At 31.1% G+C, this 21,840-nt stretch overlaps 1 protein-coding gene across 4 annotated transcripts in view; it reads left to right on the top strand.

Annotated features, from left to right (window-relative positions):
- Positions 1-21,840, top strand: part of sm (heterogeneous nuclear ribonucleoprotein L) — a 514,959-nt gene that overhangs the window by 278,444 nt on the left and 214,675 nt on the right. For all 4 annotated transcript variants that reach the window (XM_075356710.1, XM_075356709.1, XM_075356707.1 and 1 more), the window contains one exon: positions 7,708-7,804. In XM_075356710.1, the coding sequence (XP_075212825.1) occupies positions 7,708-7,804 (97 nt within the window). The remainder of the gene's footprint in view (positions 1-7,707; positions 7,805-21,840) is intronic.

The following is a 21,840-nucleotide window of genomic DNA, read 5'->3' as shown; positions in this document are numbered from 1 at the left end:
AAAAACTTCTTTGTGATGCGGTTCAGTCAATTTGAATGCTCGTTTTAAGAAGTTAACGAGCGATCAGGCTCTTGTGAAACATACTTTCTTAGTTTTGTATATATTGTCCATCCGAATGTATCTTAATCATATATCCGCTAAGTTAAGTTTTTTTTTTTTTTGTAATTCTAGGTTGATTCTCTGGAGTTTTCAATCCTTAAATAAAGTATTCACTACTAAATGTCTGGTATGCATATTTGGTTTATAATGAATATTAATTTTTACAAGATTACTTTTACGTTTTCCTAATTGTTTGTGATATCCAGTGCAGCCCTTTTTATTCGGCTGCCATAAGGGGTACGTCGCCCGCTGTTCGTGTAATTTGGGTAACCCGTTTATCCGAGTTTTTTGTCTTAATAATTTTTATATTTTAATTCCGTAATTTTTTTTTTTTGTAATATTTATCTCTAGTCTAATGGTTAACGAAAATACACATATATAAATATTGGTTTACTCATCATTCTTAAAGAGATTTTATGGCTTGTTTATAGTTTTCGTAATTGTTAACGGTCGAGAGTTACTATGTTCCTTTATAGTTATTGTTTTAAAAAAAAAAAAAAGAAAATAAGCTAGGAGTCAGTCAGTAGCATTTTCATTGCAACAGATAAGAGAAAATCGTAAAAATGAAATGGAAAAGTGCATCGTAAATTTTAAGAATAGAGAGAAACCCGCTGTGAAGGAGAGTGCCAAGTTTACCAGTTATTTGTCGGTTACTTTTTTCTTAACTTATTCTGATCACAATAAATAATAGGTTTTATAGGCCTATCCTGTATTCTATCCCCGGGTTTTTTCCATTATACATTACACGAGGTATTTGTAATTTTACTTTTGACTTTATTATTTTCTATCTTGCGCTTTTAATGCATATATATAATATATATATATTTATAATACATATTTTACTTAAAAATATTATCTTTATTAATAAAAAATTATAAATTAAATCTCGTTACAATTTTTTTTACCTCCGGATCCACCGTTAGGCATTTTTCAGAGGATTAGATGAATGATTTGTAGCGTGTATGAAACTGCCATGCCTGAGCGGGATTCGAACCCGGGACCTCCGGATGAAAGGCCGAGACGCTACCAGTAGCGCCACGGAGGCCGGCAAATCTCATTTCACTTACAATTATTTAAGCTTCTTCAGGTGACAATACACATTCACACACACATCATACTGATCCTCCACCCATTCTAGATAACAATATTTTATTCCCACCCTTAATGTAATAGATTTCCATACTAGTGATACTGTTTTCACTAAGAGGGTTTCTGCATAAATAACTCATATTTTCTTTAGATTATTATATGTATCTCTTTATACAACCTGATTGCTATTTCCTGTGTATTGAAAACTTTACAACGCACATTTTTTTTCTAAAAAATTACAAAGATTAAACATTATTTTCCTTAAAACTAATTTATAATATATATATGCATTAAAAGCGCAAGATCACTTGTAACGTTAGAAAATAATATCAAAAGTAAAATTACAAATACCTCATGTAATATATAATGGAATCTGTATTTGTTATATAATGGAAGTGCATTTCAACAATGTTGATATTTATGAACTTATTTATTTAGAGATAAGTTATATGATTTTGCAGTAACAAATTTTTACTCCTTTTAGTTGCTTGGTTTGGCAGTGACCTTTTAATGTTTTCACAGCAAAATTACACGTATGTTGATACACGTTCTTATAATCGGTTTTTAGTGTGGCTATTTATACTGTTTTTTCGGTAGTAACGGTACTAATGAAATTGCTTTTGTAGCTTATAGCCGCGCCAATAAAATATACTGGTGATACTGTTTTCACTAAGAGGGTTTCTGCATAAATTACGAATATTTTTCTCTTTAATATCGTGATGAAAGTTACGAGCAAATGCTTGCTTATAAATTTTTTAATTTCATTTTCAATGTTGTACGAAAGACCGCTTTTGTTGGTTTAATTAATTAAATAAACGTGCTGTCTTCGCTGCCGGGTAAATATTGTTTTTCCTCTCGTTATTTATTGAATGTTCAAATTTCTCTTAAAAATTTAATGAATTCGATCTTGTATCTTATATTAAAATATTGGATGATCGCAGTCATCTTTAAGTGTATTGAATTTTGTTCAACTTTATCCCTCCGGGAAAAGACATTTCATCACTTTCATTTTTTTGCTTATTTATTATTTTCTGAATATTTGGATAAATAGAACGAATACGGCAATTTGAAAATAAATTTTAAGAGAACACCGAATTAAAAAATTACTCCTGATCTGCACATGTCTCTTGCTACCACCTTCTTGGCCGACGGAGGTAGAACTTAGGAGCCTAGCTGTGTCTAGTCGGTAGGTTTCATTGTTTACAGCGCATCGGTATATCGTTCACTGTATCAGTTTTAATGCCATACGTAATGCACTTAAAATAATTTATAGCGTTTCGTATAATACGTTGGTCTTTTGTCATAAGCGTTATTTGTTAATTATTAAATTTGTAATTAAGTTGCAGTTAATAAACCGATAAATCTGAAATTTTATAAACTTTTATTTATTTTAAATACCGAGTTACCTTAACAATTAGGTCAACTTCATTAACATTAATCAGTCAGTGGAACTATGATCGTTTTGGTAATTTTTATTAAATAAAAATATTTTAGGAGGTATTAGTAGCTCCGATGCGCATTTCAGCCAGTAGCCTGCTTATTGTTCAGTCACTGGGCAGAAGTCAGACTTTCCAGGTCTGTTCGAAAGGACAGCTCCCCTCCCTTGTTCACATCAATCAAGATTGCATAGGCGGTAAAGGTTCTGACATCTATATGTAAATGATAAGCTGTAACCCTTAACCGACGGAATGCTAAAACGGTTGAAAGATAAGGAAACTGAGTGGGTGGTTGCTGAAGATGCTTAAATATAATCTCGGATTTAGCTTCATCGCTACCTAATGAAGAATAGCCTTTTATGCAGTGTTCGCCCGTCTTTCGCAAGACACATTTTGGAAATTGGGAACTCCTTTCCCCATAAAAAAAACGCCATGCGAACTTCACGTTTGATAACCGATTTTGTGTTGGATGTCCTACAACAAAAATATTTATTGCTATAGAAATAGGAACAGAAAAGGAACTGCAAACCTTTCTGCCAAATTCAAATTGATTTTAAACGCTATTTTTTGTGTTGTGTACAGTGACATAATCTGCTATTACGTACAATGAAAAATTTTTGAAGCCTTGCTCCATAGTAATACACACACACACAATCTCGTAAATTGCTAAAAGTTTGATTTATGACTATTTAAATTCTAAAAATTATTTCCGTTGCTCAGATAATAAACGAAATTGTTGTGTATTTTTAATTCACGATAACCGGTCGATATAAACGCCGCGGCTCTTCGTATATTTCAAATTGTGTTTAATGACTGTTCATTTATGATTATCTTTGTGCTTTTCTTTTAAAAAAACTTTATTTTCTGCTAATGGGGTTTCATGTACAAAATAAGACTAAGAAACTTTTTGTAGCACGTTTTCTGCGTTTAGAAGAATCATGACTGCTTGTGACAGGGCTTATCTTGTGTTACTAAAGCTGAAAAAAGGCACGTTCTATCGTCTTAACTTCCTTTTTATAATAACGTGTAATTAGCTTCAGATACATACTTTTCTTAAATTGTATTAGTTTCTCTTTTGTTTTCTTAAAAATTTATTTTATCATGAACTTTGTTTTATCAAGCGAGTTTAATTTTGAGGAATGGTGTTTTAACATAAAAATTTCCTTTATTTTAATCTTTTTAAAGTAAAATGAATTAAAATTCATTACCGCGCTTTACGTATTTGTTGCATTTAAAAAAAAAATCGGGATGTGGAAAACACATGACTTCTCTTGTACGCATACACATTTTTTTAAAATGGAAAGTACATAAAATTTTATTCATTAAAAACTTTATCGTAAAAAACGTTAAAACTTTAACGTTAATAATTATTAATAAATCAATATATTTAAATGAAAAAAATGAAGTCTGTTTCGAACCGATGTGCTTTCCCCCTAAGATCCAAATATTTCATTAATTAAAATTTTATTTGGCTTTACTCTGGAACCAATGAAGACTAATCAACTTTGTTACTTTCTTTTTGCCCCAAAATATTCTACGCATAAGTCAGTGTTGATTAAATACATATTTACTGTTGTGCAATGTTGTATATTCACAAAAACAATATTTTTTTTTATAAGAACGAGTTGTATTAATTGTTAGAATGAAGGAAAATTTAGTCCTTCCATTTGGTTTAAAAGCATTCAGTACTGAAAATGGTTTACCTAAAGTAACCGTTGACTCTATGAATATTTTCTATATGTAAACTGTTACAATTTTTCATTTATAATTGGATCGTTGGGATGAAAAGAATTTTGTTGTTTAATGATATATATGTAATGTGCATAAGTGTCTACGGCACCTGATTTTATGAAAACATTAAATGTTTATTATTCACCGGTTGGGAGATGCGGGAAGGTCAATAGATTTTATGGAAGTGGTAAGATTTCCTTTAACTGTGTTTAATAAGTATTTTAAAAGTAAATAGTTTAAATTATATATAAAGTAAAAATTATTATATTAGCCAGCAGCAATGCATTTTTAATTTTAATAATAAATTAAAAAAACTTTTTCCCATTGTGTAAGATGCGTACGTAAGTAAACTTTGCTTAGATATGTAAGGAGACACACGACTTTACTTTTATAAGTAGGACTTACTTACATTGATACTTTACTTACTAAGAATTGATGAAAGTCTTTTTAGTAGTAGCCATTTACTCTAGTAGTGATTTAAAATAGTGTAGGTAAATTGTGTTGCTGGTTATGTATATCCGATTTTAATGTTTTTTAAGAGTGTAAAAAAAGATAGGTTCTTTTCGGTGTTTTTACGTTACTTCATAATTTTTATAGTGTCAATAACATTCCTTGAATCTAATATTATGAGCATTTTATCGGTTTCCAATACGTAATCGCTGTTTGTTAGTCTTTTGCTGCTGCATAATTTCTAATCCTCTTCACGATTTGTTCGTAAACTTTAGTTCGATTTTTTTCTTGTGTTATGTCGTAGAGAAAGATTTTTTTATTCTAGTTAGAGGGCGTTTTACGACGCTAGCTAGGGTTTGCAAAGAAAGCAGTTTTAATTAAGGGTAAGAGGGTCCTACGGGGTTGTAGTCCAGAACTGCGAGCACCCTGGCGGATATCCAACTAACTATTAGTACTATTAACAACCATTGCGTCTGAACTTAACTGTCTTTTGAGTCCTCCTTCATGATGTTACCTTTCTTCCATTTCCTCCCATTTCGGCCACTGTAACCGTTACGCTGAAGTAAGAAGTATTTTTAGTTATTTAATATTCTTTTTTAGTTAGCAATAGTGTAATACAGCGCGTTTGTTTCCGTTTATCTCTTAAGTAGAGGCTCTTTGTATTAATTTATATGCCCTTTGAGTACAGAAAATCGGTCATATAATTTAATTAAGCTTATTTTTGTGGTCTTTTCGCGTTATATATTACCCTTTTTTATATTTTTGTTATAATTAGCCGTCCTTAAAAGATACCGTGGGCATGGGTTATTCCAGAATGTACTATACTATTTTGTACCGGTCGTATTGCTTTCTAACAAATTCCTGTATTACACTTTATTCGCATTGAATATAATTTTTTAAATCTCAATTTTATAGGTCGCTAAATGGATATCGGAGTACGAACGATTTACGCCATTCTACCTCTGCGGGTTAACATCTGAACCGGTGGGGTTTGAATCCCCGTCAGACTTCGCATTTTTTTCACTTGTTAGCCGTCCTTGAAACGTATCGCGGAGAAGGTTATCTAAGACTACCTGTAATAGGGCGTAAGCCTTTCATTAACCAAATTGAATAAATAACTGTAGAATGTAAACGGTGGAACAGAGGAAACGCGTGTTTTTTATTACCGAATTACTTAATTTTTACTTCGGTTGTTTTAATTATAGAAAAAAGTTTTATATTAAAACAATAATTTTATTGAATTTTTGAAATCAACATACCCTAATTAGGTTCGCCAAATAATGTCGCTAAGATGACGTCCTTTTTGTCAGACGCAAATTCGGAGCCACTCCTCAAAGTTCTGCACGGCTTTCTCTAACATTTCATTCGACACAGATTCAATTTCTTGGCGAATGGAAATTTTCAGTTCTTCGATTGTGTGTGGCTTGTTCATATACACTCTTGATTTCAGGTAGCCCCACAAAAATAAGTCAACAGATCGATAGATCGGGAGAGCGTGAAGCCAAGAAACATCGCGGAATCGTGAAATGAGCTGTCCTGAAACATTTGTCGAACCACTTTAATCGATGCTTTCGCCGTGCGAGCTGTGGCACCATCCTGTTGGGCATTTCTCCCATGTCCACCTAATGTCACTGTAACTGCGGTTCTCTCCTCTTCAAAAAAAGTAAGGACCACACCACCGGTGTCTTGGAGACACCGCACCACACTGTTACTTTTGAGCTCTGCAGAGGTTTTTGGTAGTTTACGTGGGTTCTCCGACGCCCAGTACCGACAGTTCTGTACATTAACATAGCCATCCAGATGTAAATGGGCTTCGTTACTCATTATTATTAGGGCGTTTGCATCTTCCGTAAAAATGGCGTTCTTTATGCCACAAAATTCCTTCCAGGTAGCTGCCGGACGATCATTATTTTGTACGGGTGAAAATTGAGATCACCGTGTAAGATGCGATGAAGCGAACGACATGACATAGCCAGCGCTACAGCCTATCGCCTAGAGGATAGAGAGCGACTAAACTGCTAGCCTGAGCTGTCCGCCAGACGTCCCCGAAGATAGTACCCCCACTCGCCGAGTACTAGCAGTGAAAAAAAACATACGTTTCTTCGGCTCCACCCTTTATAAGAACGGTCATTATTTTTACTTCTTTGCATAACGTAAAGTAAGTATTGCGATCGCGAAAAATTTCGGTTTATAGATTTATAATTAATTTATAATTTCGGTTTATAGCGTCCAAAAAATTCCTAAATTAAAAAAAAAATTGGTCTAAGTCCTCATTGAGAGGTCTGCAACGATATAACATAAGTGGTACTTATTTTCATTAGTTCCAGAGTTATAGCCATATAATATTTTAATTAATGAAATATTTGGATCTTATAAGGGGAAGGCACATCGGTTCAAATCAGACTTTATCCTCGTTTTCAACCTTTTTTTTTAATTTAAATATATTCATTTATTAATACTAACCACTGATTGTAAAAAAATATTTACGATAAATAATAATTCAATAATAGCAATAAAAAACAATAATATGTTAAAATATCAGAAGTTTTTGATGAAATAAAAATCTTATGTACTTTTCATTTTAAAAAAATGTGGGTATGTAATTTAATAGGCGTACAAGGAAGTCATGTGGTGTTCACATTAGATTTTTCATTCTTATAATTTTATGTGCAGGTAAAATCTGGGTGCAATAATGTGGTGTATTTGACCGTAGTGCGTAAGGTAGTGCGCACCTTTCTCTTTAATAGAGAACGGCATCCTTCTCCGTTGGAAGTATTTACTACATGAAAATTGTAGAAAAATTAATCAAGGAATGTTAAATTTCTTAATTTTTTATCTTATTTTTATTTCAAAATAAATTTTTGTTAAACATTGTGAAATATGTTCCTTAACTATTGTTTACGTTCGACAGCATTGAAACAGCCAAGCGGGCTAAGGAAAGTTTGCATGGAGCAGATATATACTCCGGATGCTGCACGCTGAAAATTGAGTACGCTAAGGTAAGTATTTAATGTTTTCTAAATTATTTTTATAAAAAATAGATAACTATGTTATGTTGATTTTGAAATACCGTAAAGAAACAGATTGAGAATATAATCATATCAGTGTTATATAATTAAATAATTTAAATGAACACTTAAATGTTTATAAAATTATACGAAAGGTAATTGAATACATGAATCGTTTATACTGTATTAAAAGTATATTATTTTTCGTGTAATCAATCTCTCGTACTGCGGTAGAGTCATACTAATTTAAATTAAATTTATCGTTTTAATAAATATTTTTTTACGATGCTGTGTAAGCTGTGATTTTTATTAGTTACATACCGGGAAGTCTCCGCTTAAAATTAATTTTTACCGTTAAATTATTATTTGTGCGACAGAAAAAATTGTAAATCATATTGCAACAGTTGTATATTATATCTTCTTAGTCTGTTACTTAGCTTTAATATATTCGTAATCTACTCTTGGCGATGTGTTTACTAATTGATAGTTAATTGTAATGAGTAATTTAGGACGGAACAGTGTTATCGCCATTGCCGTTATAATTACACTGACGGCAGGTGCACAGTATTAACATATGCGGAATTCTGATGGGTGAACAGTGGTGTCGGTATAGACACACACTACGGCCGTATCGTTTGGTCCCTCTTGGCGTTTGTGCATATATATATATATATATATATAAAACCACCTTCTGCCTCCGGTCTGCATTTAATACTCGTCCTACTTGATACACGTTCCTATTCTCTCCTATTTTATGAGTAATGCATGGGCTGCCCGTACGTATTTATTTATGTGTGTTTGTGTTACTCTTGGCACAACTACTTAATGCGTATAAAAAGATTTTTGGTCGCATTTTGTAAGGTATCTAATTTAAACATTACTTCCGTGGTTTGTAAAGAGATAGATTTAAATTTCTAGCCAAATAATTTGTACGACAGATTTAAAAAAAATGTTTCGTTTTTATAATTTAGTATTAATGGTTTAACCAATGTTTATTTAATAACCAGGCCTCAAAACTCGTGTTAAGACAGACGTCCCAAATAATAGTTAAAGGGATATTGACAGACTACCAGTATAAAAATAATATCCTGAGGAATTTAATATATATATATATATCCGTTACAATGTAAATTATTTTAAATTATGTATTGTAACAATACATAATATTACTGTGTAAAAATATTTATACTGTGTAAACATGAAGTAATGTTATTTGAGATAGTTCTTTTTAATGAAGTAATGATACTTGAAGCAGCAATAATAGTAAATACGTATTACGTTTATATTATGCATACAAACATATTTATTTTCTGACGATGAATTTTTATGTCCGTTTGACTGAAAAAAATTTTCACGTTGATATACAAAAGAAAAAAAGAATTCCTGGATTGTTTACATCCAATGTAACGCTTACATTATACGAGAAGGAGCTGCAAATATAGTCATATTACATAACCTCCTGTTTAAGTCTGTGTGCTTACGATATTAAATTTATAAAGGGCCAAGTGGGTTTTTCAATCTTTATATTGCCGATTCATATGTGTAAGTTATTATTTTTTTTACGACTATATCCTACGCAGTTTCTAAATGCAATTCCTACAGATTTTCCACATTCCTTTGGGTTTTGAGCTTTCTTCTTTTTACTCTTCTTTACAACCGTACTTCGAATGCAGTGTAAGGTGCGTATTTCAACTCGTGTTATTCGTGCTGTGTCTTGAAAATTTGTTTTGTTATCCTTAATGGAGTGTTTTTTAATTAAAAAGTATTCATAGGTAAAAGGCATTTTATTGCTTGTGTTTCTCGAGCGTTAACAATCTGTTTGTTTGACTAAAAAAAAATATTACTCTATTGTCCATATTCTGGATATTAGCTATTGCTGTACTTATTTCAATAAAATATACCTTTTGGGAAATGTGTTTACGTTACAAAAATTCATTTAATTCAGTTTCATCAGTCAAAAATCATTATTATTTTAATAATCGTTACATTTATCTGGTAAGCACTAGGTAAACCTTAATATATAAAATACTTTTAATTATTTCACCAATCTAGTAACATAATTTTAATGTCGCTGTTCTTTGTTAATTACGAAGTATTTTAAATCCCATCCGTATAAACGAAAAATATAGGCCGTATTTTCGAGCGATGGAAGAAATTAGGAATATAAAAATCACTAGTAACGATGAAATATTATTTTTTTAGGACCATCGACAGAGTGCATTATTAATTTTTAGTTCATTCTACATATGAATTCAGTTTTTATACCAGGTAAACGCTTACCGAAAGTATTTTCGCACAAAAATTCTGCATTTAGAAATATGTCTGAGCAAAATCCTACGGACAAGTAGTATTAGAAAATTTTCTTATCATTTGTAAATCGAGGGCCAAATATTCTTGAAAAGATAATACTACTGAGTTATGATAGGTCGTTTGATTCTACAATAATATGCTCTGCAAGTGTGACGGCCTTCATGATTCCTCCACAGAGAACTCTCGTAGGTTTGCATTATTCATGAATTCGTCCTCTCCAGACTAGAGTTAATTACAGTTGTCACCTACTGATATAACATGAACTAAATAATTACAGAACTAGATTAATTTGTGTTCTCTCTCTGTCGCCGAGAAACATCAGATAGTTCCTTTATCTCTGGTATTTTCACTCGTTCTCTGAATTTATTCCTTTCAGATCGCTTGTTGACATAGAGACCACGAATTGCTTCAGTCAAACGTTACTAATTGAATTTAATCGTTTAATTAAAAGGAATTCTAGGACACAGTTCCAGCAGTAATAATCCTGTCCGAAACGTTTTTTCAGGTACAGAATTTGCATCATATATGCGTTTTCAAATTTTCTTTTTTACGTGTGCTAATAGTTTTTTTTTACTTCCTAGTACGCATATTAAACTACATGATTCTTGCTGCACTTTATTTAAACTTATTTCACTTGAAAGTGAGGTACGATCCTTCATTTCTTTAAAAAAATGGTCAGCTACACAATTCCATCGTGGTGGACACCTTCCATGTGACGGTTTCGGTCGCCACGCTACCCCCTCCGTACCACCATCTTCATATGGTGCGCCACCATAGCGATTGCCACAAGCGACGTTCCTATCAGACTACTAGTAACAAACTCCAAACAAAACACATCTAGCCACGTCTCAAACAAGACTTAATGACTTTCTAAAAGACGTAAACTTTCTACACACAACGAATCGTAAAATGCAATACAAACACTAACAAAACTTAATAACAATAAGTAATATAACATAACAGTAATATAAAAATATAACTAACGAAAAACAAACAAATCTATAATCAAACAGAAACAAAAACAGCAACAGTTTAACAAACCATAAAACAAAATAACAATAAAACCAAACATAAATACATAGAAGGAAGGTCCAAGCGGAACATCACACCCCTTCAGCGATCCTTTCTTTCACCGGAAAAAAAAATCAAAATCCATTTCAATCCTTTAAACTTGAAATTTAAAAAATCTAGTTATTATTTTTCAGATATTCACACAAAGACTACACACAATAAACATAAAGTTGATATTTTTGTTTGTTACTGAGAAGTTAAAACAAAATATATAGTAAATTTAATTGTTACTCCATTTTAACTGTCTTTAAACTTGGAATTACAAAAAAAATGTGCAGTTATACCGTAAGAAAAACATGTATACAAATTTTCATCAATTTATCTTTTAGTTTTTGCTGGGCGTTGATGAATCAGTCACGTCAGGACAAGCTGCTTTGTAGGTACAGATAAATCTTTTATTAAAGAATTTGTACTGTTCCCCATATTTATACTTTTTAGATATCAGAAAGAAAACCGTTAGTTTGTTTATTATACGATATATGAAATAGTAAATACATGAAAATTTGATCGGCTATCAAATAAATATTGTGACGTTGTTTCAAGGCATTAAAAGTTATATTTTAATATGAATTTTATGCTTTTACCGCTCGGGTAGACCGGTTTTTTAGCTTTTTTTTAATCGATGAAAAATGGAATTATTTTTCTCTAAGAGAAAGTTTCTGATAAAAATGACAATAGGTGTGAGAAAATTTCTTCTGATGCCCTTTGCTTTTATATTAAGAGAAAAAGAATTTTTTTTATTTACGACTACCGAGTAGAGTTTTATTTTCAATAGCCATCAACCTTTAAGAATAGAAGAATGTTACGGAGGGACGAGGTTTTCTTTTTCCTCTTGACACTATTTCTTTTTTTTTCAGTACGCCCCGTCCGAAATGGATGTGCACTTATCCAGTGTCGGTACGCTTAATGTTAAAAAAGTCATTTTTTTTTCGTCCACTCAGGTCGTCCGCTTTGACTGCAGTCTACATTATAGATGTAGTCGGACTACTACTATATTTGTTTGCCTATACTTTCGGTACGGTCGTTGTTAATTCAGTTTTCATAATTTATTATCGGTCCACATCGATTGTACGTACCTCTGTAAATAGTGACCTCTTTCACGCTATACTTTATTCAGTAGAAGCGGTGTCAGTTGTACCGATCACGAAAGTACAGTTATTATTACTTCTGACAGTTTAAATGTGCGTTTAATCGATTTGAAATTTTTTTATGGCGAAATTACAAAACCGATTGATAGTTATAAAAAAAGAAGAAATAAATGTTATTTATACATGTTATGTAATTAATTCACGTTTGTACAATTCTTTTTACAAATAAGGTACTTAATATTAAAAAAAAGTTATTTCTTGAGGTACCAACATTTTCGATCGGTAGTGCTGATAATCTAATTAGAATTTCGTGTATGTCGAAAGAGGTACTTAATTACGCGTTAGAAAATGAAAAAAGGAAAAAAAAAACACTGATAAGATAGAATATTAACGATACTGTAATCTATTGAAAAATACATTTCGTAATACCACTTAATTAAAAATTAATTTGATGACTAATTTACTGTTCGGTAGTGAAACGTTTTTGTTATTATTCAAGGTAGCGGATATTTTTATTTCTAATTCAAAACTCCGTCAAATCTAGATTTAAAAGCAGGCAATACAAGTAAAAGCATCTGATTTTATATATATAACCCATGTCGTTTGAGTGCAGCGGAAAGTACAGAATATAAATAGAAGAAAATTTGTATCCACTTTCTTTAGAGTTGATATTTACTATTTTTTGAATGAATTTGATTTTTGTGTGTGTGGTCTTGATTTGAATATCTGTAAACCAATTTCTTGATTTTTTTAAATTCGACCTTGAAAGGAGTGAAGAAAGGTAACAAAATTTGAACTATGATTGCAGATTTTCACTAATCAGACTGCTCTAAACGAGATATTCACTAGATCTAGGCTTTGCATAATACTCTTCAGATTTTCGGGATTTTTGATTTTCTATTTTTAAGGGGTGCGACGATTTTTTTAATACGGCTCAACCAACACAGCCACTGCCACCGTTAGTAATCTGCCTCCGGTTACTTGACTGAAAAACATTAAATTAAAAAAAATGTTCGCGGATGGAGGAAACCCATCCCATTTATTTTCCCCGTGTTACATCTTCGGGTAGGCTCTACAGCCGTTCTTTAAATTTTATCGCGTTGCGTTTTCCATTTTATCCGCATATCATCGTTTATATAAACTCTGCTGTTTATTTTCGTAAATTCGTTCCTTAAATGAAAATAAATTGAAAGCAAATGAAAATAATATTACGTTCCAAAGAACGTAATATTATTACTAGTTGCTAGTTCTACTTAAGTCTCAACTGTCTGAACGTTTATTGTAGAGAAAAAAAGAACAGGATAAAAGTAATTTCTCTCTTAAATTGAATTTGCGTTCTTAACTGCATCTACATTTTTGTACTCTACCTACATACCTCTTTTGGATTTTAAAAGAAATAATTTGTGAAAACTTTTAAGTCTACATGTATTTTCACGATTTCTTTTATTCCCATTTTAACGACCGCAGTAATTTTTGAACGACTATAGAATCTTTTTTTAATCGAAGTTATTTATCGTGTAGAGAAGTCCTCGATCGGATACATTTACTTGTGAGGATAAAATTTCTTATTTAGTATGTGAGATTTCTGGTGTTTTTTTTTATACCTTAATTTATTTGTTTCTCATTTCTGAAGTGGTTTACTTGTGATATTACTACTTAGTAGAAAAGTTGATTTTCGTCTTGTAGAGATTACTTTTTATTGTATAATTGAATTTCCTTGTTTTTTTTTTATTATTTGAGTATTTTAATATTATTCAATCTTGACAAACGTTTATTTTGTTGTAGTAGTTAGAAGTTTTATTATTATTTTATATGAAGTGTATGTAATTTCTTTGTTATATATATATATATATATTTTTTTTTTTGTTAACTTTTTTAGATAACAGTTTATTATACATAGGTTTGTGTCACATTACGAGATTGTACATTATGTATTGCTGTGGTAAACGTTTAAGAAGTCTGTCTTTAAATTCAATTCTATTTAAATATAAACTGAATCGTTTGAATTTTGTTTTAACTCAAGATGCTTACTTTAACAATATGTTTATAATTGTACACTCTCCCCATTGATGGTCGTTAAAAATATTTTAATTGTTATTTGTGCAGCGTTTCAATCTCATTCCAACAATTAGCATTTGTCAGACATTCCTGTTTTTAAATTTTGAATGCTGATATTTTTTTTAAATTATCACAAAATGTATACATATATGATTGTGTTAATTTACGGTAAATATTACTTATGAGTCTTAAAACTGTGTAATTTATTAGTAACCTGTTAAGAGACTGTTGTTTAGATAGATAGTCAAAAACAGGACATCGCCATTCTTGATGTAGTGGTGATTATTATTAATTATTATTTACGTTAAGGTTTATTAAAACCAAGATACAAATTTTTAATTTTTTTTTTTTTTAACTACTAAAATTGACATTACTTGGAAAATGATCGATAAAAAAGCAAGAAATCCTCAGATTCAACGATAATGAATAAAGATTATAATTGGACTATAAAGTTGGAGATATTTTATCATGGACAAGGTAATAAACAATTGTTTAACATTTTAAATTTGTATAAAATTTTTACTTAACATATTTACACGGCATTTTTTATTGTTCAGATTTTAATCAGTAGAATTGTTTATTGAAAAATCCATTGTTTTCTCCTAAACTTTTATGACTGAATAATATAAATATTTACGTCATAAAACCCAGTTTTGAATAAGACGCGTGGAAAACACAAGTTTATTTTATATAATTTTTTTTTCTTAAAAATTTAAAGCCATCTTAAATACGTTTAATTATGGTATTCAGCCCGATCGAGTTTAAATATTCTGAACGATGAAAAAATTGTTTTTATTGTTATATTTCCAAAAGTATAATCAAAACGCAGTAATTCACGACCTTAAAAAGGTAATTCTTTGTTACTCCGTATTTCTACCGTGGAAAAGAAAGTAAATATGAAAATTTCTTCAACGATTGTTTAATGATGTAAAATCAAATAATTTTCGTTGGCCAAATTCCTTTTATTTTTCATTTACATTTCAGTATTAAGATAAATTATTAATGAAGAACAAAGCTGCTAGCATATACATTATATATTATGAGGCACTCAGAAGCCAATGTGATGAACTCCATTTTTTTTTTTTTAATTTAGTCTTTTCTCATGTTAAGGATATAAAAATATAGTTTTCAGAGGTTAAAATGATTAAATCCGTATTTTCAAATATTGGTAGCTCGGGAGCATACTTAGTCTGCCAGCTGATCATTTCAGAAAATGTTTCAGTGGCCATGTCGTTGATTAACTCATTTCTGAATAATTGAAGCAAGTTTTGTTCTTTAAATATTTTCTTTGTGGAGTATATAAGTTTGTTTTGAGTATTTGTGTTTTGTGTGTTTGATTATTATAAACTAATACAGTAATCTTCAAAATACTATTTTTGTACTTAATTATTTTATGTAAAAACAGCAGAATGAGTAATTCCAATAGTGGAAGTGAATTTAGTTTAGTTTCTGTTAATAATAACTGTCTTCAGACACGGACGTTATCAAGAAACAACTGACAAAATGTAAATCCGATAGACCAACCTTGTGTAACAAACCAGCCAACTACTAATAGTACAGACATACAACATGCCGTCCCAAATTTGACTGGAAGCTCCTCATTTCCAATGCTACCAAACAACGAAACTAAAAGATGTAAACACACTAAAAATCCTACAAAGAGGTTCAGATCACAACAATCTAAAAAAGTCTATCTGGCCAAAATATAAAATTAGATCGGGTAAGGCTGTTAGTGCTAAGATTTTTTATGACAGACTGTGAGATAGGAAGATAGCAAGGCTGCATATAAATCATTTGTTAGTTTTAAAGAACAATGACAGCAAAATTTGGATGTATAAAATTAAGTAGTATAAAAAGCTGTCGCCGAACTGTGTTGCATCAAAAGCTCCTAGAAGTCGCAGTTAATCAGAGAGCTTAATCAGGATGTTCAGGTGTGTAAAAAATATTTCCGAGAAACATCTCAAGTATCTGATGGTCGGACCAAAATCACTATGATTCTGATCATGATAGCTACAGTTTGTTATTCTTAGAATATATCTTAAAGAATATATATATCGTAATAACGTTAAAATTGTTTAACTTCATCAATAATTAATTTTCTATTATTTTTATTAATAAAAATGTGTTAATATAATTGATTCTTAATGATTTTTTAATATTGTTTTTCAGGCAGTTTGAACAACTCCCCAAAATGTCGCTTTTTATTTTTTTTTAGTTACCACTATTACTTTACTAGGTATTATCACCATAGAGTAAATTTCAGCCGTTTTTTTAGGTTATATGAATTTTCTGTGTGAATTCAAATTTAACCCTAATTCCTCAGTTATAATGAGATTGGAATTAATCACACATTGGCTTCTGAATGCCTCATATATATTATAAAAATAGGTCTTTTTTAAAATTTAAATTGGCACTTAGAAATTCTTTAATGTACCCGCGATACGAAATGTTTAATAGTAATGCGACACAAACAAAACTACTTTTAGTAGCGTATTACGAACTCCCGACTACAATGAATATTTCACGTACGGATTATTTGTGTACTAATAAGATCATAGTTCATATTTTGAATTTCAGGATCAGATTTAAGTAGGGTTTATTAAACGCTTTTTACGATTGTCAAATCAGCAAAAAACGTAAGGGGATTTTACGGATCAAAATGCAATGGTTTAATTTAATTGGTTTTAAATAGTTTTTTCTTCTTGCCAAATTTTTGTTTTTTAATTTTATTCCTTAACGTAAATGAGATTCAATTATTAAGTGTGTAATGCAGAAAAATTGAGATAGAATAGGATGAGTTTGTAATCCTTTACACGGAAGAAATTTCAAATATTGTAATTTCCCTGGAGGCACGAAAGTACACTGTTTTTTCGCGTACTCGTATCTTCTGTACTCCTGAAAAGATTAATATTATCACCGTACGTTATTCTGAATTAAACATTCTTTTACAGATTTAACGTAAGTATACAGTACTACTACTCTGAGCTGTTCAGAATGACTCTCACGTAGTTGTTTTAATGTTATAGAGTCGTTTGTGCACAAAACATACAATGTTTTACTAATATGCACATAATATCAACACATTAATGTTATGTGTTCATGTAGTAATACATACAAAGGATTATTGTACTTGAACGCATGTGATTGGTTATTTATTAAAATTGTGTACCGTTTTCGAGGGCTTATCCGATTTTCAGCTTACGTAATTGTGTGGTGAATATACTCTTATTTTTGTCGTAACTTCAGATATTAATTCGGATGGCAATGATATTTAAGTAATGGAAAAAATTCAGGAGTTCATTGCAACAGATCAATCTCTTACAACAAAACATGAGATTGTGGAATATATATTTAACAAATAAAATTGTAATTTAAAACTTCATGAGTTTTCTCTTTGTCTTGACGACTACATAGTTCGAAAAATGGGGTAAGATTTAACTTATCTGTTCTCAGAATTTGTTTTGTTACCTACTTTTCATTTATTATGCATACATCTTTGATCCATTGCTGTTGATTTTACTGAGAACTAGTTTCTGTAGAGAAAAGCCTTATCATTATCGAGAAGTTGTATACTTTATTGATTAGTGACGAGAGATAAGTATCGCCAAAACCAAAAAGAGTTCGAATTTTTAATACATCGTGAGTGTGATTGTAAAAATTCAGTTATTTTTTTATCGATTTTTTTTAAATCGCTGGTAATAAGAATTTCCGTAAAATACCAGCATATGCATTCGAATGGATGTCGAGACCGGCTTTCAGGAAGGTTAAATTTAAGATGCTGCTGAATTTTGTCGACGGTGTCATCGGTTGATTCATTACAACTCGAATTCACTCGTAAAAGTTCAGTGGAGCTGTCTTAATTGGATCTACGTCGCACGGTGGAACCGCACTGTGAATGTAATTATTCTGCTGTGCCTGCTCGCCTCACCTCGGTTCCACAACCCCTCGCATTCGTTCATTCAGACTCGGCTCATCCGGTGAACTCGATTACGGTCGACAATTATTTACTAAGAATTATACTCCTGTTATAAATTAAATTATATTTCATTTTATTAAGGAGGCGTAAAATTTTTAATTTTAATTATGTACATTTCGGTAATTCTTGTCGGAATAATGTTTACTCACGGAATTAGTTTCACGTTACATAGAGACTACGAATCACTTATTATTAAATTTTCGTAATTAACTACACAGTTTATGATAGATATTTTAAAATAATTATATATTTTATTTCCTTTATTACAGAATGATTTTTTTTAACACCGTAAAATATTTCGCTCGGAATTTTTAAAATTTTTATTCAAAATTTTGAATTTATTGTTTTTTAACTCGTTTTAAAAAAAAACAAACAAATATTTTTAAAATATGTTATGAACACGAGATAATATATGTATGAACACGAGATAAGTTGATTTCATGATCATTCTGTTCAACCATACTAAGGAAAGGATCAAATCACAGAATAATAAGTTGTAAAATTGTTAAAAATCGTTCTTAATTTTACATTGTAAATAATTACAAGCATTATGATAATAATTCTAAGATTAACTAAATCCATTTTCGAAAGTTGTCTTTGATATCGGCTATGCTGTATTTACAGATGCTCTGTGTTTATATATTTTTAAAGAAATCCGATAAAAAGTTTAATATCTACAAACACACTGTATCGTTCACTAATATCCTGAGGGATTTTATCATCAATACATTTGTAAATTGTTTTGTTCATTAGTATTTGGTGTAAATTCTTGTATCGATACTAGCAAAATTCAAAACTAAAGCGCGCAACGTATGTAAATGTTAGGATTGCATGTTTCTGTTAAAAGTGCTCGAAAAATAGAAATCGAAAAACTTTCTTCTCAAGCAGCCAGGAATATTTTTAATACTGTTTTTTTTTTTTTTTTTTTCAATTAACGAAGGATCACAATGATTAATGTGCTCTAAAAATAAGTCTGCCGTCGGGACAACGGATGGTGGGGTGATATATCAAAGTAGGAATGGATTACTCTATATAGGTTTTTTACTCCAGTTTTTTTGGAACATACATATAACATACACACGTTCAGTGTATATGTTATACTAAAAAATAACATTTGTTTAATTTTAATATTTTTAATATAAATAAAAAATAAGTTTTGTTTTGTTTTTAAAATCAATGACTGTTTTTATATTCGAATGTTTTGCATTTGTATTTTTACAACACACTTATACGGGAAATTGATTTGCGGTTCCACGAATTCCAATTTACTGAAGATTTATGTGTTTGCAAAGGGGATTTTTATCATTACTGACTTTTAAAACCGATTGAACTTTTAAAACCTACATAAAGTATTTATGAAAAAATATCTCGTAGATAACATACGTTATATACAGTATACATGTAAAATGCCTATTTTTGGGTCTATATAAATTGTTTATAGTCTGTATTATATAAATATTCCGAGCATACATTTTTTATTATTGAAATAATCCAAAACAAGATAGATTGCGTGTTATAATAGATATTACAATTGTGGGTACGCTAAATTTTAAATGAGCAGAAATGTTATATGTTTAAACTTGTCGAAATTCCACACAGGCACAGGTATGGGCAATGTTAACTGAAATTAAAATTTCAATCCTCTTATCCTTTTTTTTTTTCTTCTCCCCTACTCTCCCCGACCGGATATCCAATTAAGTATAATCAGTCGGAGAGAGTGTCCTTTTACTCTCAAAGGAGGCGTCTCCCACCCGCCGGCTATACGTCCGGCACGGCAGGTTGGCCTCCCCGGTCTCGGATCTTTTGTTTTACATTGCCTGCCTCTAATCCCCCGCTTTAGAGCCAAGGTCCGGCTATGCCGTCCCCCAGCGCCTCAGCAGGGAACCGGGACTCGGTCTTTACGCCTTTGGCTTCTAATCGACAGCGCCGACCCCACAAAGAGCCTAGGCTCCCGCAGGGACGACCCCGCCGACCGGGACTTGGGTCTTTTATTTTAACCCAAACTCAAACTCCCCTGGAGTTCACCCCCTTCTCAGGTACCCGCACACCAAGGCGTACGGGCCCTCCATGGAGTGACTGTCCGCCCTACCCTACTGTTTATACTCCCATTCTTCTGTCTTCATCCTCTTTGGCCCGCAGGACCTCTTATCCTCATATCCTGGAATCGCTTCTCTTCCCGTCCAATGTTTCCATCCCGATTATAATCGTTTGTACTCAAGTTTCTTTTATTCTTTATTTGATCAAATTTTAATTTTTTAAATTGTTTTCCTTTGTAACAATTTTTCTTCTGATCAGTTTTCTTTGTGTTTCTTACTTTTTCTAGTTATATCTGTACGACAGCCATAATAATTAATTTGTAGATTCTGTATTTTGTAATTTTTTTTAAGAGTAAAAAATTAGCTTTATTTAAATTGCATCATGTTACACTATGGCTTTGTTTGTTATGCCTTCGCCATGCATAACATGCATGCAGTGACTGTCGTCGTGCTGTTACGAATATCATTTCGCTCCCAAAAATATCAATTTTTTTTAGGTTTAATAAGCATTTCATGCCAAATCTTAACGGAAAGGGATTAGCGTAGTGGTCAGTTTCTTATTCACCGAACCTAATATACCGTTAGCATATAGCCTTTTCAGTCCGCCGAAATGTAGATGGCATTGTTGTGTAAATACCTTCACTATTTACCACACGGCATGATCGGATATTAAGATCATTACTCTCATAGAAGTATATATCTCTTTAAACAAATTCAGCTTTTATAAAATAAAATATTATTCAATTATTATCGAACAGTAAAAACGTGTTTCATTTCCTACAGTTCATGGTTGTTGTTCACCAGTCGCCGTATCGTATAGTTTTATAAACTTATGTTTATAAAACATAATTTATGTTTCTTTTTTTTTTAATTTAGGCCTCCCATTAACCTAATCCATTATTACTTTCTTAAAATGACATAAATTCTTATTCATAAAATGATACATAAACAATTCATAAATGAAACATTGTTGAATACACTTTTTGTTTTCATACTTACTGACTAAAGTAAATGTTTGAGAAATATTTGTTTTGCCGAGTGAGATTACTTTTTCCTAATGCTGCGTGGATTTTTTTTTTTTATAAAGGATAAAAGAATACTATAATAATTATATTAATTTTTCTTCAGGCGAGAATTACATTCGAAAGCAATTAAAGTTTATTGAACCGATTTTTTGGAACCTGTGCCAAAACCGATTGATAGCATTACTATTACTGAATGCAATCAAAATGACGTATCTACCTCCTCAATTCTCTACAGTCATACCGCTTCCCATAATTATTATTATTAGTCTTCATCTGAAAAATGTAGTATTGTCCACGGTTTTACTGTATATTCCATTGTTATATTATAATAGCACAGAATTATTAAATTCATCGGTTTAAATTTTTTAACGTTCGATCGGTTTTGATTTTCCCATTATCTTTTTCTTTCGTTTGACTATCGTAATTCAGATTTATTGTGTTAGGATTGTATTCGACCCGTAGA

This window comes from Lycorma delicatula, chromosome 2 (assembly GCF_047948215.1).
Source record: "Lycorma delicatula isolate Av1 chromosome 2, ASM4794821v1, whole genome shotgun sequence".
Classification (NCBI taxonomy): domain Eukaryota; kingdom Metazoa; phylum Arthropoda; class Insecta; order Hemiptera; family Fulgoridae; genus Lycorma; species Lycorma delicatula.
The sequence above is the reverse complement of the archived record's forward strand: the minus strand, read 5'-3'. Positions and strand labels throughout refer to the sequence as shown.